The 19161-nt window shown below is 23.1% G+C and overlaps 1 protein-coding gene across 3 annotated transcripts in view; it reads left to right on the top strand.

The window, feature by feature from the left end:
* Positions 1-19161, top strand: part of LOC127290183 (uncharacterized) — a 124293-nt gene that overhangs the window by 101189 nt on the left and 3943 nt on the right. For all 3 annotated transcript variants that reach the window (XM_051318616.1, XM_051318614.1, XM_051318615.1), the window contains 2 exons: positions 10578-10962; positions 17944-18059. In XM_051318616.1, coding sequence (XP_051174573.1) covers positions 10930-10962; positions 17944-18059 — 149 coding nt within the window. In that variant the 5' untranslated portion in view covers positions 10578-10929. The remainder of the gene's footprint in view (positions 1-10577; positions 10963-17943; positions 18060-19161) is intronic.

Below are 19161 nucleotides of genomic sequence, written 5' to 3'. Positions count from 1 at the left end.
AATATCCAACAGTACGTCTTCCTGCAGCTACCATCAAATTTTTTTTCTGACGAATGTTATATTGTGTATATATACATATTTTTCTGTTAATATACGAGCAAAAAAAAAAAAAAAAAAAAAAATTCTCTGCTCTGATGTATATCCAACTTGTTATTGGTACTTTGCATATATGTGTACGGTTGGTTTCTAATTCGTCCAGGCACCGTGAAAAGTATCGTCTCAACTTGAAACGACGTCCGGTAAATTGAACGAGTGACGTGCAAGTATATATACACGATATCATCTGACACAATATTTTTACATTCCACACGAAGGGCACTTCACATTTCTTAATGGGATTAAATTTGAAAAGTAATATATATATATATGACACACGAGATTTTTGAAGTCTGGCACCAACAGTCAAGGGGTCAAAAAAAAAAAATATTACGAAATTTTGGGTTTAAGGGTGATATTATTGTATTTAAAAAAAAAAAAATTTTTAAATAAAAAATTTGACATGTACTTTTGAACCTCATTGCAAGAGACGTTAATCCATGAAATTGTAATTTAATTGCTTCTCATCGTTTGTACGCGGCATAATTTGCATGTCGAGCTCTGCATCAACAGAGAAAGAGAGAGAGAGAAAAAAAAATTTTTTTTTTCGTTTCTCATATATACATATATATATAGTCGACGTTATGAGTGCTAATCGTTCCATTCGCGTAATCGAGCGAACGGTATATTCCTCCAAAAGCATAAGGTGGGGGGGGCCATTAAATCTAAAATAAGGTAATCCTCGATCGCCTTGACAAAAACTCGCTTTCGTCTTGCAACCTTTAACTATACTATATGCACGCTGATTTGATATTTTATGTTAGAAAAATTAGACTATGAGAAACCGTATTTTTTTGAAAAAAAAAAAATGTTTTTTTATTAATGAAATATTTTTTTTGTAATTTATTTTCAAATTCTGATGTTATATTTGTATTCGTTGACCTTTAATTAGTAGAAAACGAATACCATGACGAAATTGTTCTTTTTAAATTAATTTTTGGGTTTTTTGATTTTTGGAATTTAAATTTTTTTGTACTTTTCACCTCCTTTTTATTTATTGTTATTAGATTTGTATTCTTTGACCCTTAATTAGTAGAAAACGAGTACCATGACGAAATTGTTCTTTTTAAATTAATTTTTGGGTTTTTTGATTTTTGGAATTTAAATTTTTTTGTACTTTTCATCTCCTTTTTGGTTATTGATATCAGATTTGTATTCGTTGACCTTTAATTAGTAGAAAACGAATACTATGACGAAATTGTTATTTTTCAATTAATTTTTGAGTTTTTTGATTTTTGGAATTTAAATTTTTTTCTACTTTTCAGCGCCTTTTTGGTTATTGATATCAGATTTGTAATCTTTGACCCTTAATTAGTAGAAAACGAGTACCATGAAGTTTTTTTTTTAAATTCCAAAATTTTGAAAATTTTTTCGATTTTTGAAATTTTTTTTTAGCATATTATTCTTTTGCTTTCTTTTCTTTCTAGTAACTTATGGTCAGCGATTCGAAATCTAACATCAGAAAAGAACAAAAGACAAAACAGTCGGAAAAAAAAATTAAGTTAAAAAATCAAAAAAATTTCAAAAAATTATTTTTGAATTTTTGAAAAAATTAATACAGAGCGTCATTATACTCGTTTCCTACTAATTAACAGTCTACAATTTGAAATCCGATATCAAAAACAATGGAAGAAGTGAAACATTACTAGAATGACGAAAAAAAGTTACTATATTAAGAAAAAATTCACTAAAACAATATTTTACCCTTTCTTTTACTGCACCTTTTCTAATTTTATGCTAATAGTAAAAAATAAATAGTAAGTTGGAAGAGTAAAAAAATTCAAAAATTAAAAAAAATTTCCAAAAATCGTTTTTGGATTTTTTGAAAAAATAATACCAAGCGTCATTGTATACCGTTTCCTATTAACTTAAGGTCTATGAATCGAAATCTAATATCAAAAAACAAAAAAATACTAAAAAAGTGAAAAAAAAATTTTAATTCAAAAATCAAAAAAAATTTCCAAAAATCGTTTTTGGATTTATGAACAAATAATAACTAGTATCATTGTACTCGTTTCCTATTAACTTAAGGTCTATGAATCGAAATCTAATATCAAAAAACAACAAAATACAAAAAAGTGAAAAAAAAAATTTTTTTAATTCAAAAATCAAAAAAATTTCCAAAAATCGTTTTTTGGATTTTTTGAAAAAATAATACCAAGCGTCATGGTACTCGTTTTCTACTAACTCAAGGTCAATAAATCGAAATTTGATAACAAAAATATTATACCATATGGTACATGGCAAATAAATACCATATTTTCAAAAATAATGTACAATTTTCAAAAAAAAAAATTTCCAAATCAAAAAAAAAAAAATGAAACATCAAGAAAAAGTCACAAAAAAAGTACATTCATTTTAGAATGAATAAAATGCAGGTAGATAAGATTAAAAAAAAAAAAAAAAAAAAAAAAAAAAAAAAATAACCACATTGGAGGACAGTGAACTTAATATCGTCAACGTTTACCATGTGAGGATTTATATCCTGGAATTTAGTGAAGCTAATAAAATTTTTCGGCTATGCATCAGATAACATAAAAAAAAAAATTCGAGATTTCTTTTATGATCGCATTTTATAATATAAACTACTGAATAAATTGAATTATGCTTTGTCGAGTTGACATAACACTTTATATATATATATATATATATGGAAAGTGTAGACATATGTCAAACTTTTGACATTTAAAAGCAACTGTGTATTAACATACAATTACTACTGAATAATTGGAATGTTTTTATATATACATATGTTCGTAATATTTGTTTCTTCGATCTATACACATGATATGAAAGTGACAAGGCAAACCTTTAGTGTATGTCATTACTATTAACAGTGAGACGTTAAATGGCGTTAAAACCGTGACTCTGGATCATCAAACACCCGTCAACATACATTAAACTATATATAGTTTATTTATAAATTAATTCGGACTAATATTATTTTTATATTATTATTATTATTATTATTATTATTTTATTTATTATTATTATTATTATTATTATTATTATTATATTATTATTTATTATTATTATTATTATTATTATTATTATTATTATTATTATTATTATTATATTATTATTATTATTATTTTATTATTATTATTATTATTATTATTTTTATTATTATTATTGTTTTATATTTTATTTTCGTTTTTATATTTTCAGTTTTATATTTTTATTTTGTTTGTAAAAATATTTTTTTTTTTCATTTGCCAATGTTAAATTTTTTTTTTTTTTATTTTCAATTCATATGTAGATTTTTTTAATTGTGAATTGCAAATTGGTTATTTATTAGTATAATGATATTAACAATGAAATTCTTCGGTTTCTATTATTATTATTATTATTATTATTGTTATTACTATTTTTTTTCTCAACATTATGGATAGAATTTTTATTATCATAATGACATTAGATACATATGATTTGTTTTTTTTTTTTTTTTTTTTTTTTTTTTTTTTATTACAATATTGTGATTTATACATCGTAAGGAATGCTTTTATATATTTTTTTTTATCATTTATTATCAATGAAGATATGAAAATTTATTATTTAATGAAGGTAATTTTTCTTTTTTTTTTTTTGGGTGATTATAACCTCAAAATTAGGACAAAAGGCAAACATAACCTTAAAATTGATTGAAATTGAAAACCTAACCTTAAAATTACGTCAAAGGGCAAAGATAACCTTAACATTTGAACCTAACCTCAAACTTACGTCAAAGGGCAAACATAACCTTAAAATCATGTTAAAAGGAAAATATAACCTTAAATTTAAGTCAATGAGCAACCACAATCTAAAAATTACATTAAAAGGGCAACATAACCTTAAATTTAAGTCAATAAATAAGTCTAACTTTAAAATCATGTTAAAAGAGAAACATAACGTTAAAATTTTGTCTTAGGGGGAACATAACCTTAAAATTAGGTCAAAAGGATATCATAACTTTAAATTGAAGTCAAAGAACAAGCATAATCATAAAAATCATGTTAAAAGGGAGACATAACCTTAAAATTACGTTAAAATGGAAAATATAACTTTACATTTGAATCGAAGGGCAAAAATAACCTTAAATTTAAGTCAAAGAGCAAGCATAACCTTAAAATCATATTAAATGGGAAACATAAACTTAAAATTAAGTCAAAAATTGGAAAAATAACCTAACGCTTTAGTCATATAAGAAATATAATCTAAAAACCATGTAAAACGAAAAACATAACTTTAAATTTAAATCAAAGGGCGAACATAACCCTAAAATAAATTCAGAAGGTGAACATAACCTTAAAATTAAATCACAGGGCAAACAGAGTCTCAAATTAAATTAAAAAGAAAAACATAACCTCAACTATATATAGATAAAAGAATAAGAAACGAATATATCCATAAAAATTTTAGGTTATGTATGAAAAATTAAAAAATAATTCTAAAATAGAATCGATAGCATATTGTATACATATATATATATATTCGCCGTTGGTGGTCGATTTATGTAAATCTATAAATGTATATGTTAAAAAATGGAATCGACAAAGAAGGCGTTCTTGATGAATTTGAAATCGCACATAGGAGAGAGAAAAAGTTATAATCGATTGGTCGAGCTAATTCTATATATCGATGTAAGAAGCCATTCAGCAACCATTCACTTGTTGCAGACATAGTTATCACACGCCTACTTTGGATAATAATAATCGAAGTAGATATATACGATTCTAATATGGCGCCTAATGTATATCCCTTTCTCTCTCTCTCTCTCTCTCTCTTTTTTTTTTTTTACTATCACAGCAGCGTTTGCAGAATTTCATCTTTTTTGAGGTTAAAAAAATTTTAAAGAAAAATTAAAAAATTTTCAAAAACGTATTATAATTATAATTTAAATTTTCTTTTAATTTTAAAAATTATTAAAAATTAAAAAAAAAATTTTTTAAATTTAAAAATAATAAATAATATTTTTAATATATAATAATAATATTTAATAATATAAATTATATATTATTATTATTATTATTATATTATTTTATAATAATATTTTTTAGAAAATTCCAAAATAAAAAAAAAAAAAACTCAAAGATGAAAAAAGAAATTAAAAACCATATCATAAAATGAACAATAATATTTTATTGCTCTCGTAAAAAATGGAAATGTTATAAATTTTTAATATTAATAAATTTGTGGTCCATTAAATCTTATGATTTTATGAATAAATGCGCAATGGAGACAATTGAAAGCGAGATTGTAAATTATTATTTTATACATCATATTAAAATGACTCGCGTCACTGTTTTCTGACTTTTATATTTTAAAATATCCTTCCTTCCTTCTTTGAGTAAATTCTGCATTATATATATATATATATAGAATGAATATAAGTATATTGGACGCGTGGCTCGTTGTACTTTCTCTACTTCTTAACAGTCTTTTTCTTCGTATTCATTATTCAAGTTGTCGCAACTATTTATAAGTATAGAAAAAAAGTGCCATGACGCTTAGTGTGATAAAAAATAAAATAAAAAAACTGAAAAATAATAGTAATAAACACAGTTAGCTATAAATGGTGGGAATTTCAGAAGATTTAAGTATTATTTTTGTATTTGTTGACCTTAAATTAGTAGAAAACGAGTACCATGAAGCTATAGGTATTATTTTTCAAAAATCCAAAAATGATTTTTTGAAATTTTTTTTGATTTTTGAATTTAAATTATTTTTTCCTTAATTAGTTTTTTGTTGTTTTCTGGTGTTATATTTCAATTCCTTGTCCTTTAGTTAGTAGAAAACAAGTACCATGAAGCTTCTGTTTTTTTTCTAAAAAAAATGGAATTTAAAATTTTTTTTTGATTTTTCAATTTAAAAATTTTTTTATTTCTTAGTTTCTTTGCAGTTTTTAATGTCAGATTTGTATTCGTTGACCTTAAATTAGTAGAAAACGAGTACCATGACGCTCGTATTCCTTTTTCAAAAATCCAAAAATGATTTTTTGAAATTTTTTTTGATTTTGAAATTCAAAAATTTTTTTTTTTTTACTTCCTATGTACTTTGTGATGTTAAATTTATAATAGTTGACCTTTAATTAGTAGAAATAATAAGTTTAAAAAACACTGTTTAAAAAAAATATTCAAAAAACGAAAAAATTTTTTAAAAAAATTTTAAAATTTCATAAAAATTGGTTCATGGTACTCGTTTTTGACTAATTTCTGATCGGGGATTTCAAATCTAACATCAAAAACATCCATGACTATCGCTATTCGTAACTATATGAATCGAGTGTAATATAAGCAGTAATACAAATTGTTAATTTTAATAATTATTTCTTTTTATTTTATAATTGCATAATTTGTTAATTAATTATTTTTATTTTAATCTTTTTTTAGTGCCATAAAGTTAAATAGCATTAGAAAATAAATTTAAATAACTACAATAAATTTAGAGTAACCCAAAGATTAAAATTGCTTTAAAAAAAAAAAAAAAAAAAACAGAAGCTGTAACAATATTAGAAGTTTTAGATATTATATTTGTAATTTTCGACCATTTATTAGTAGAAAACGAGTACCATGAAGCTGATATTCTTTTTTAAAAATTTCAAAATTTTGAAATTAAAATTTTTTTTTTTTTGATTTTTAATTATCAAAATTTTATATTTATCAATATTTTGTTACAATTTTTATCTGTCAAAGAGCAATGGTAACAGAATAATATATATTCAAAAAAAAAAAAATCAAAATTTTGAAAAATTTTCAAAAAAAATTTTTGAAATTTAAAAAAAAGCTTCATGGTACTCGTTTTCTACTAATTTCAGGTCAAGGATTTCAAATCTAACATCCAAAACAGCCACAACTCTTACTATTCATAACTATGAATGTTTTTGTAATGAAAAAAATTAATTTTTCAAATAAAATATCATCATTGCAGAAAATATTTTGTTTCTGCTTCATATATACATATATATATATATATATATATATATATATATATATATATATATATATATATATATATATATATATATATATATATATATATATGAAGTTTGGTGGGTTGGTAATAAAATAAAATGTGTGGGCTTATAAAAAGAGTGAGACGCGAAAACGATCATGGGATATGCGATGTGTGATGGGATATACACCGTCACGTTCCTCTTCGCGGTCATGGGTTTTATATGATTGTGGAACATGACAGGTGAAACCGAAAGGCACGTTTCAAGTTTTTATACTGTTTTTTGAGACTACTCGTGTAAAAGATTGTAAAATCTACGAATTTATTGCACCCTTGAATTTCTCTCACAAACAAGTCCCGCTAAAAAAAAAAAAAAAAAATAAAAAAAAAACAACAATCCGGGACCCGCCTGAAACTTTTATCAATTTATAGATCTCTAAATTATACCAAACGATGCTGTAACATTATTCATTCTAATGTATACACATTATTATAGGTGTGTATATTATATACTTTGTGTTTAATTTTATTTATTTTTATATATACATTTTTTTTGTCAATATCGAGAACAGTTTCAATTTTTTTTTTTTTTTAATGAACATGAAATCTTAACGAGTTGCATGTGAATTTTTTTTTTTTTTTTTTTTGCTTTTCGATCGTTGATTACTTCATTAGTTGCATGTGATCGATTTTTCATTTCTTTTTTTGTGAATATTTGAGGATTTTTTATTTTGTATGCACGAAGTGTTTTAATGTTTATTTAATTAAACTTGAAATATTTTTAATGAAATGGAAAAAAAAGTTAAAAACGGTTTTTATTTTTTACCTTTTTGGTGTCAGATTTGTATTCGTTGATCTTTAGTTAGTAGAAAACGAGTACCATAACGCTTATTATTAAAAAAAAAAAAAATTTTTTTGAAATTTTTTTGATTTTTGAATTTAAAATATTTTTTGTATTTTAGTTCGTTTGTAATTTTTGACATCAGATTTCGAATTGTTGACCTTTAGTCAGTAGAAAACGAGTACCATCAATCTAGTGTTTTTTTTTTCTTAAAAAAAGGATTTTCGAAATTTTTTTGATTTTTGAATTTGAATTTTTCTTTGTTTTTTAGTTCCTATGTAATTTCCGATGTGAGATTTCGAATCGTTGACCTATAGTTATTAGAAAACGAGTACCATAACGCTCATTATTTAAAAAAAAATTTTTTTTGAGACGTTTTTGATTTTTGAATTTAAAATATTTTTTGTTTTTAAGTTCTTTTGTAATTTTTGACATCAGATTTCGAATTGTTGTCCTTTTGTTAGTAGAAAACGAGTACCATCAATCTAGTGTTTTTTTTTTTTCTAAAAAAAAAGGATTTTTGAAAATTTTTTTTGATTTTTGAATTTTTTTTTTGTTTTTTAATTCCTAGGTAAATTCCGATGTCAGATTTCGAATCTTTCACCTTTAGTTAGTAGAAAACGAGTACTATGACGCTCGTTATTATTTTTTCGAAAATCAAAAAATGTTTTTTTGAATTTTTTTATTTTTGAATTTAAAAATTTTTATTTACTTTTTAATGTTTCTTTGTTTTCTGATATCAAATTCCTAATCATTGACTCTTAATTAGTAGAAAATATTAGTTTAAAAAAAAAGTTTAAACTCAAAAAAAAAATATTTTTGAGAAAATTAAAAAATTTTCAAAATAAAAAATTTTTTAAAAATTTATCTTCAACTTCATGGTACTCGTTTTCTACTAACATAAGGTTACTAAATTCGAATTCAACGTTATAAATACAAATTTTTTACAACACTTGTTAATAATTGATATTTTCAACACATTAAAAGCGATATTTCCCGTTTTTATTAATTAATTTATATAGCGGAACGTGGGAAGCGAATAATATATATATAAAATACAAAAAACCGGTAAAAGTAAATTTGACAAATTTGAGCTACTGCATGAAACGCGTTTTAGAGAGAAAAAAAAAATTAATGAGACAAGTTTTTGAAGGAAAACACCACGGGTGGTAAATTTATGGGATTTTCATGAATAAAATTGATCAGAAAAAGTTTTATTGTGTATAGGCTTCCGTTTTCTGGTTAAAGGGGGAGGGGGAACTACCGGATTCCGAGTTTCTTTCTCTCTCTCTCTCTCTATCTCTCTCTCTTCAGTCAATGTATCTCTATGAGAAAATAAAATTATCGATTGGTCCATTGCCTTTAGGCTGCGACGCCTCTCTATCAAGAGAAACACGCCTTCCTTTCTGCTCAATAATAACTCTCGAGACACTCCCTCAGTAATTAAAAAACGATATTTTTTTTCCTTTTTTAAAAAAAAAAGATTCTGCTTATTTTTGAAATTTATTTACTCGACGTTTATTTTAAAAAAGAACTAAAAATATGTTTCCAAAATTATAGAACACAAAATTTCAATTAGAGACCAATTTAAAAAAAAAATTAGTAATAATTAAACTTTATTTATATGTGTATTTTTGTGAGTTGTGAATTTTTTGTATTTTTGACAGTAAATTCGAATTCAGTGATTCCAAATTAGTAGAAAATGAGTACAATGACAAATATGTAATTATTTTCAAAAATTTTCGAAAATTTTTTTTTCAATTTTTGATTTTTTTTTGGTACAAAAAAAATTTGGTTTTTTTCAAAATTGTTTTGTTCTTTCTCGTCTGTACTCTTCCAATTTCTTAATTGACAAAGAGTAATGGTAAAGAAGACAATATATATCCCAAAAAAAAATTCAAAAATCAAAAAAATTTTCAAAAAAAAATTTTGAAATTTAAAAAAACGGCTTCATGGTACTCGTTTTCTACTAATTTCAGGTCAAGAATTTCAAATTTACCATCCAAAACACCAATTACTGTTACTATTCGTAACTATGGATCATTTTTTAGTAAAAAATGTATTTTTTTCTAATTAAATAATGAAAAAAGAAATTAGCATCGAATAAAATTATTTTTAAAAATAAAAATAAAACTTTTTTTAACTGTAAAAAAAGGAATGTTGATAGTAGAAATATGATAAAAATAGGTTAGAAAGATTAAACGTATATAATTTTGAAAAAGGATGCTGTGTGCGATTTTTTTTTTTTTTATTACCTATACTCTGGTAACAACCGTTTATCACGGCTTGTTAATCGATTAAAGGTGTCGGTGGTATATATGGTGATTATATGCGTCAGCAAGTCAGCGGCAAACGTCGATGATCGTTGGTACCAATTAATTGCCTGAACGAAGACAGGTATCAACTTGCGGTTGTGCGGAAGTGATCGATATGCTTTTTATGCACACAAAAATATATTTTCACTTTTAATTTTTTTTTTTTTCAATTTTTTTTCCGAAAAAATACCGTTTTTTTGAAAAAAAAAATATTTCATTTTTCAAAAAATGCTGCTTTTTCAAAAAAATACTGCATTTTTGAAAAAATACTGTATTTTTTAAAAAAATAATTTTTTTCGAAAAAAATACTACATTTAAAAAAAAATAATTTTTTTTTTCGAAAAAATAATAATAATTTAAAGATTAAAAGGAAAAAATTTTTTTTTTTGTTCCAGATTGACAGAGCTAGTCATGTCAGTGGTGGAACGAGACGGAAAACAAGAATTCCAAATGAAATTGAGAGGATCGGATCGAAGGTCCCGATCGAGATTCCGGATCGATGGATCGTCGTCTTCATTTTGAGATAAGAGTGAACGTCAAGGAGCTGAAAAAACCAAAGCCGGGACAACACTAATAATATATATTTATATATATATATATAAACAAAAATATATATATAAAAAAGGAAACAAAAATAAAAAAAAAGAAAGAAACGAAAAAAATAATCAATTTGCCGAGGATCGATTTTTTAATCGTCGATCCGCGCGCTTCACAGCAACGGCCTTTTCGCTGGCCTGGCCAGCTACTATGCGAATTGAAGCTCTCAGCGCACTCGTCGCGGTAAGTTTTTAAGAAAAAAAAAAAAAATCTTTTTATATTAGTAAAATAGTTAATTATTATAATTATTTCTTTTAATTTTAATTCATTTTTAATTCTACGATTAGATTTGAAATCCTTGACCTTTAGTTAGTAGAAAACGAATACCATGACGCTGGTGTTTTTTTTTTCTAAAAAAAATTTATTTTTGAAAATTTTTTGAATTTTGAATATTAAATTTTTTTTTATTTTTTGATTCTTTTGTAGTTATTGATGTCAGATTTGTAATCCTTGTCCTTTAATTAGTTGAAAACGAATACCATGACGCTGGTATGTTTTTTTCTAAAAAAAATTCATTTTTGAAAATTTTTTGATTTTTGAGTATCAAATTTTTTTTTAGTTTTTCGTTCCTTTGTAGTTACTAATGTTAGATTTGTATTCCTTGACCTCTAATTAGTAGAAAACGAATACCATGACGCTAGTTTTCTTTTAAAATTAATTTTTGAGTATTTTTTTGGTTTTTTGAATTTAAAAAATTTTGTTTACTTTTTACTTCCATTATGGTTATTGATATAAGATTTATAATTTTTGACCTCTAATTAGTAGAAAACGAGTACCATGAAGCTTTTTTTTTTTTTTTTTTTTTGAAAATTCCAAAATTTCGAAAATTTTTTCGATTTTTGAATTTCTTTTTTTAGCATATTATTCTTTTATACCTTTTCTTTCTGTCACATAAAAATTTGTAAATTAATGTAAAATAATATAGACAATAAATAATAAAAAAAATTTAAATAATAAAAAAAATCCAAAAAAAATTTTGGAAAAAATTTTGATTTTTTGAAAAAAGAAAACAATAGCGTCATGGTATTCGTTTTCTACTAATTCAAGGTCAACAATTGCAAATATAATATCTAAAGCATCTAAAATTGCCACCGTTTGTAATTATCGTAAAATATTGACAATAATTTATTACTACTAACGCTAATTAATGAATGTAATAATAAAATAGAGTTCATTTAAATAATTTATTTCAACTAAATCAATTTCTAAACTTATTTTACTGATTTTAATGAACTTTAATAATAAATAATAATGTTTTATTTAGATAGTGAAGTTGAAAATATTTGCAATATCTTTTTTTTCACATAAGATTGAATTATTTTTCTCAAGTTTTTTATTTTTATTTATTTATTTTTTTTTTTTGTACCGAGATATCAGAAACCTGCTGGGTAGTTTGCCATTATTAAATTATCTCTGTGTATACATACATATATATATATATATATGATCACGGTTCCCTGACCAATAATTATATCGTCTATCAATATATAGGAGACTCATGATCTTGTACTTAATACTTGGTGGAGAGTTTTATATGTATATATATATACGTGTGTACATAAGGTGCCCCGTAGGTTCTCGCGTTTCGCCACACTTAACATTATGTAGATTAAACTGGTATGTGATCGCAGATAATGATCAACCTCCCTACCCCCTTTTTATATACAGTCACAACAACTTACAGCTCTTCCACCATTTAATTTTTAGAGTATTATTCTGATTAACAACACTTGACGAGATTCGTCTGCCTCGATAAACATCTATTTCTTTTTTTCAATTAAAAAAAAAAAAAATTTCTTTTTCTTTTATTTAAAATTTGTTAAATTAAAAAAAAATGTTTTATTTTGAAAATCTTATGTTAAATTCGTCATCAGTGACTCCAAAAAAACCCCAAGTAACTATTTCCAAACGAATTGGCAGAATTTTTCTCAAAAAAAATGTCCGTTACTTTGAATGGTGACAGTGGTGGATGTTTTGGATATTAAATTTGAAATCCTTGACCTGAAATTAGTAGAAAACGAGTACGATGAAGCTGGTATTATTTTTTTCAAAAATTTCAAATTGAATTTTCAAAATTTTTTTCATTTTTGATTATCAAAATTTTATTTTTTGTTTCTTGTTTGTATTAAGTTACAATTTTCATGTGACAAAGGGTAAATGAATAATATATGTCAAAAAAAAAACGAAATTCAAAAATCGAAAAAAATTTTCAAAAATAAATTTTCAAAAAAAAAATATATTTCGATTTTTCAAAAAAAATCTTCATGGTACTCGTTTTCTACTAATAAGAGGTCAACAAATTGAAATCTAACATCAAAAATTGAAAAAAATTTGAAATTTTCAAAAAAAAAAAAAAAATATTTCGATTTTTCAAAAGAAAAGCTTCATGGTACTCGTTTTCTACTAATAAGAGGTGAACAAATTGAAATCTAATATCAAAAATCGAAAAATTTTGAAATTTTCCAAAAAAAGCTTTATGGTACTCGTTTTCTACTAATTTTAGGTCAGGGATATTAAATCTAACTATCAAAATAATCTACACTTTCACTAGTCGTAACTATCAATTGTTTGTAATATAAATAGTAATATAGTCAATTTTTTTTTGTATTTTGTAATTAAATTTTCATTTTTTTGAAAAATTTAAATTATTAAAATAAAAATTGGTAGGCAAACAATTTTTTAGTCACGGCCCTGATGTCAAATTCATCAAGGCTGTTGGAGAGCGCGCGGCATACTCTTTGCGGATCGCAAAAGATGACGATTATAATTCTTCTCAGAAATTTTTGCGACAAATAATTTCTATATCAGACAAATTCCATCTTGGCGAATAATTCTTTCCCCTTTCCCTTTTATTTCTGTGTGTGTGTGTGTGTGAAACTTGACCAGCGATTTATGAAATAAAATAACAATTAACAAAATGTCAAGATTAATTTTAATTAAAATTTTAATTTTTTTTTTATTTTATTTTCTCTTAATTTTACTATTAATATTTAAAAAAAAAAAAAAATTTTAAAACATTTTTTTTTTAAATAATTGAAAATTTTTATCAAAAATAATAATTAATAATAATAATAATAATAATAACAAAACCAATAAAAATTTCACGCCTCAATTTATAATAAAAATAAATTTAACCGAGGGAATTTAAAAAAAAAAAAAAAATTCATTCCACTTGTCAGTGTTTTTTCTTGACATTATATCATTTTAGATGACTGTAATTTAAAACAATTTTGAAAATTATCGAAGCACATCTTGATATTTATTATTATTGTGAATAGAGGGTGGGGCCAATTCTCTCCTTCTTGCGCCGCCAATCTCTCACTGTATATATATATATATATATATATATATATGCATTCAAAAGATGATTTATAACTAATGTCGTGGGAGTATATTTTATATTTTGCCTCTGGACTTAATTCCCTTTAAAAAATATTTTCTCAAGAAGTTAATATTAATTTTTTTCTTTTTTTTTTTATTGAAAATTAAATTTCATACTTTTTTTTTATTTTTGAAAATAATTTCAAAAAAAAAAGTTTTTTTTCTAATAATTAAAAAAAATATATAAATTTTTAATAATAATAATAATAATAATGATAATAATAATAATAATAATAATAATTATAATAAAAATTTTCTCAATGAAATAAAAAAAAAAAAAAAAAAAAAAAAAGAATTAAAATTTTTCAAAAAAATCTTATATAGTCTGATTTAAACTCATATTGGAATATATTACACATTATATTCATTTTTATTGGCCAATTTGTCAATAAAGGATAATTTATAATGCTAGATGAATTATTATTCTCCCAAAGTGAGAAGGATGGGAAAAAAAAAAAAAAAATTTTCTGCCTTGTTTTTTTTCACATTTCGAACACAGCAAATTCAACCAGATTAACTTCACTCTTTCTTGCGGCAATCGTCTTTTTTTTAAGTCAAACAAAAAAGAAACACAAAAAATTATATTCGAGCATTTTAAATCGCGCCTATAAAAAATATTTTCTGATTCATAGTTTATGAATTTTTTTATTTTTTTTAAAAAAAAGCTTCCGATCGAATTTCTTTTTTTTCTTTGGTTCATTTGATCAGAAAAATGTCATGTGACAGCTTTAAACACTCGTTTGCTGTATTTCAATGATAAATAATAATAATAATAATAATAATAATAATAATAATAATAATGATAAAAATGTTGTATTGTGTTAAAAATATCAATTATTAACAACTGTTCGAAAAAATTTGGATTTATAACGTTAAATTCGAATACAGCAACCCCATATTAGTAGAAAACGACTACCATGAAGCTAGTGTTTCTATTTTTTTAAAAATCAAAAAATTTTTTTCAAAAATTTTTTTAAATTTTTTGATTGTTAAAATTTTTGTTACTTCTTGTTTATATTGTTACAATTTTTATGTGACAAAAAGTAATGGTAAAAAAGAACAATATATAAAAACAAAATTTTCAAAAATCGAAAAAAATTTTTGAAAAAATTTTGAAATTTTCAAAAAAAAAACTTCATGGTACTCATTTTCTACTAATTCAAGGTCAACAATTGCAAATCTGACATCAAAAACTACAAAGAAACAAAAATGTAAAAAAAAATTTTTTTAATTTAGAAATCAAAAACAAATTCTAAAAAATCATGTTTGGATATTATAAATAATAATAGAGAAATAATAAGTTTTATAAAATAATAATAATAATAATAATAATAATAATAATTTTATAAAATAATAATAATAATAATAATTGTTTGGCAAAATAAAGACTTAATAAGATAATAATAATAACAATAATGATAATAAAAATGTATTGTGTTGAAAATATCAATTATTAACAACTGTTGTAAAAAAAATTATATTTATAACGTTAAATTCGAATACAGTAACCCCATATTAGTAGAAAACGACTACCATGAAGCTAGTGTTTCTATTTTTTAAAAAAACAAAAATTTTTTTCAAAATTTTTTTTTGAATTTTTGATTGTTAAAAAATTTTTTGTTACTTTTTGTTTATATTGTTACAATTTTTATGTGACAAAGAGTAATGGTAAAAAAGAACAATATAAAAAAATACAAAATTTTCAAAAATCGAAAAAAATTTTTGAAAAAATTTTGAAATTTTCAAAAAAAAGCTTCATGGTACTCATTTTCTACTAATTTAAGGTCAACGATTGCAAATCTGACATCAAAAACTACAAAGAGACAAAAATGTAAAAAAAAAAATTTTCTAATTTAGAAATCAAAAACAAATTCTAAAAAATCATGTTTGGATATTAAAAATAATAATTTTTATAAAAACAATTATAATAATAATTATTATTATAAATAATAAAATTATAAAATAATAATAATAACAATATTTTTATAAAATAATAATAATAATAATAATAATTGTTTGGCAAAATAAAGACTTAATAAGATTTATATTTATATTTTCTTATAATTTTCTTATAATATACATTATATATGTATAAATAACTGCTTGGGGGAAATAAACAGTTCTTTTTGAAAATCTCATTTCTGATAAGAGGACCGGTTATTTAGTTAGAAAATTCCATAAATGGTGTATTACAATCAGATAGAACATCCCTCGACATATTATATCTTAAGTAAATAACAGATTCTCTCTCTCTCTCTCTCAAAAATATATTTATGATTCATTTTCCTTTCGACATTGTTCTTTTTATTATAGACATTTTATTGTCAATTTGAAAAGATTTTTATCATTTTTCTCTTTGTTTCGCTTTGTCGAATACATAACTTCTTTTTTTTTCTTATATTCTTCAAGAGATGAAATTTCATTTTTCCTTTTGAAACATTTAATTGAAATTGAACAAAAATACATTTATTTTGTAAAAAAAAAATTTTTTTTTATAAAATCGTATATAAAAATGCAATTTTTGACCTTTAGTTAGTAGAAAACGAGTACCATGACGCTAGTGTTTTTTTTTTTTTAATTAATTTTTGAGTTTTTTTGGTTTTTTGAATTTAAAATTTTTTGTAGTTTTTAGTTCCTTTGCGGTTATTGATGTCATATTTGTAATCTTTGACTTTTAATTAGTCGAAAACGAGTACCATGAAGCTTTTTTTTTGAAAATTCCAAAATTTCGAAAATTTTTTGAATTTTTTTTTTTTTTTAGTATATTATTTTTTTACACTCTCTTTCACATAAAAATTATAACTTAATTGTAGAATAATATAGAAAATAATAAAAATTTTAATAATTAAAAAAATAAAAAAAAAAAAAATTTCGAAAAAAATTTTGATTTTTTAAAAAACAGGAAACACCAGCGTCATGGTACTCGTTTTCTACTAATTCAAGGTCAACGATTACAAATATAACATCTAAAATTGCCACCGTTTGTAACTGATATAAAATATTGAAAATAATTTTTTTTTTATTAACTATTGCTAATTAATGAATTAAATTACCTATTTTATAAATTTAAAAAAAAAAACAAAAATTTCGTTATTATTTGAAAAATAATTTTCCATGGTAGATTAAGGGATTAGATGGTTTTGAGAACTGTTGGAGAAAGAGCGAGAGAGAGAAAGAGAGAGAAATTCTCAAAAGACTCTTTACCTGTGTCTGGCTAGATTTAAAAAAAAAAAAAGAAGAAAAAAAAACTTCATATCGAAACTACGAGGGATTTAGTGAAAGAAGCTCGTGACACGAGCTCTTTCGCCTCGAGAACTAATTTGCATAAAGATTACCGGCCGAATTAATGTTTTCGCCTCCGCTTATGTTCACACACGAAACCGACAATGTGTGTGGTATCCCCTTTTAATATCTTAACTGACTCTATTCATTGATACTTTCATCCAGGGACGTTTCTACAATTTTTTTTTTATTCTATTTTTTTACTTATTTCAGAAAAATAATAATTTTCAAAAATAATTTTTATTACTATTATATTATAATTATTATTATTATTATTATTATTATTATTATTATTATTATTATTATTAGGTATTATTATTATTATTTTTTTAATTATTTTTATTATTATTAATATTAGGTATTATTATTATTATTATTTTTATTGTTATTATTATAAATATTATAATTGTCATAATAAAAAAAAAAAATTTCATTTTTATTTTTTTTTTGTGCAAAATTAATTTTTTTTTTTTTTCGTTCATTATTTACTTTTTGTTTCAGGTGGTTTGGCTGACCGCAATCCTGTGCCCGCGGCTCATTGCCGCCAATAATTTGACGCTCAACTTTTCTTCTCGCCGATCAAAAGAAATTCATTCTAGAGGTCACATCTCTCGTTGGTAAATAAATTGGTTGCAATTCATTTATTATTTAAGAAAAAAAAAGAAAAAAAATTAGGCTTGTATTTATTTTAAAAAAAATTTTTTTTTTTTAGAACCACATAAAATCAGAATCTAAACGAATATAAAGGAGAATTTTGTAACTTTATTGTAAAATTAGAAATATATATAATATTCATCGTGAAAATAAATTTTTTTCTCTTTTTTTTATTTTATTTTTTTAATATTTTAAAGGTATATATTTGAATAAGCGCCCGGAGTTTATTTTACCATGATGGTGAAAAAAAAAATGTCTAAAGAAACTAATAAGACACTTGAGCAAAAAAAAAAAATAAAATAATATTGGAAAATAAAACCACCGAGTTATTTGCAAAAGGTTCTTTTCTCTTTGCTCCGCAATCATAATGTTAAAACAAATTTAAAAAAAAAAAAAATCTTCATGAAAGTGACACAGCATTCACATTCTTTAACTACCGAATTTGTATATTATAATGTAAACATTCCATTTGAGAGACTTGAAAAAAAAAATTCCAATCCTATCTTTCTAATTAAACATAGAATTAGTTAAAATTTACATTTTTTTTTTTGAATCATTGTTTCGATTTTAGAGTGTTTAAATATTGTACGAATACAAAAAAAAACTTTCACTAATAAAAAAAGATGTATTTAATGTAAAAAAAAAGATTTACCGACTGATGGTAAAGAATTTTTTTTAAATTGCTAATACATAAATTACCGACATAGAAATCTACCTTACCAACTGGTGATAAAGCATTTTTTTTTGAAAAATGAAAATATGAAATTACCGACATAGGAATCTAACTTACCGACTGATGGTAAAGAATTTTTTTTTTTTGAAAAATAAAAATATAAAATTACCGACATAGGAATCAATTTAACCAACTGATTTCTATGTCGGCAATTTTTTATATTGTCATTTTTTCGCAAACCTGTTTTACCATCAGTCGGTAATGTAGATAAGTGTTCTATAGAATTCTAAAGATTCTTATCGGAATTTTTGTATATGTAATTTATTAGTTTTACAATAAAGTTACAAAATTTTTTGCTTTATATTCGATTAGATTAAGATTCTATGTGGTTT

Source organism: Leptopilina boulardi, unplaced genomic scaffold, assembly GCF_019393585.1.
Source record: "Leptopilina boulardi isolate dan_hultmark-lab unplaced genomic scaffold, ZJU_Lbou_2.1 LbouV2_55, whole genome shotgun sequence".
NCBI classification, from domain to species: Eukaryota; Metazoa; Arthropoda; class Insecta; order Hymenoptera; family Figitidae; genus Leptopilina; species Leptopilina boulardi.
The sequence above is the reverse complement of the archived record's forward strand: the minus strand, read 5'-3'. Positions and strand labels throughout refer to the sequence as shown.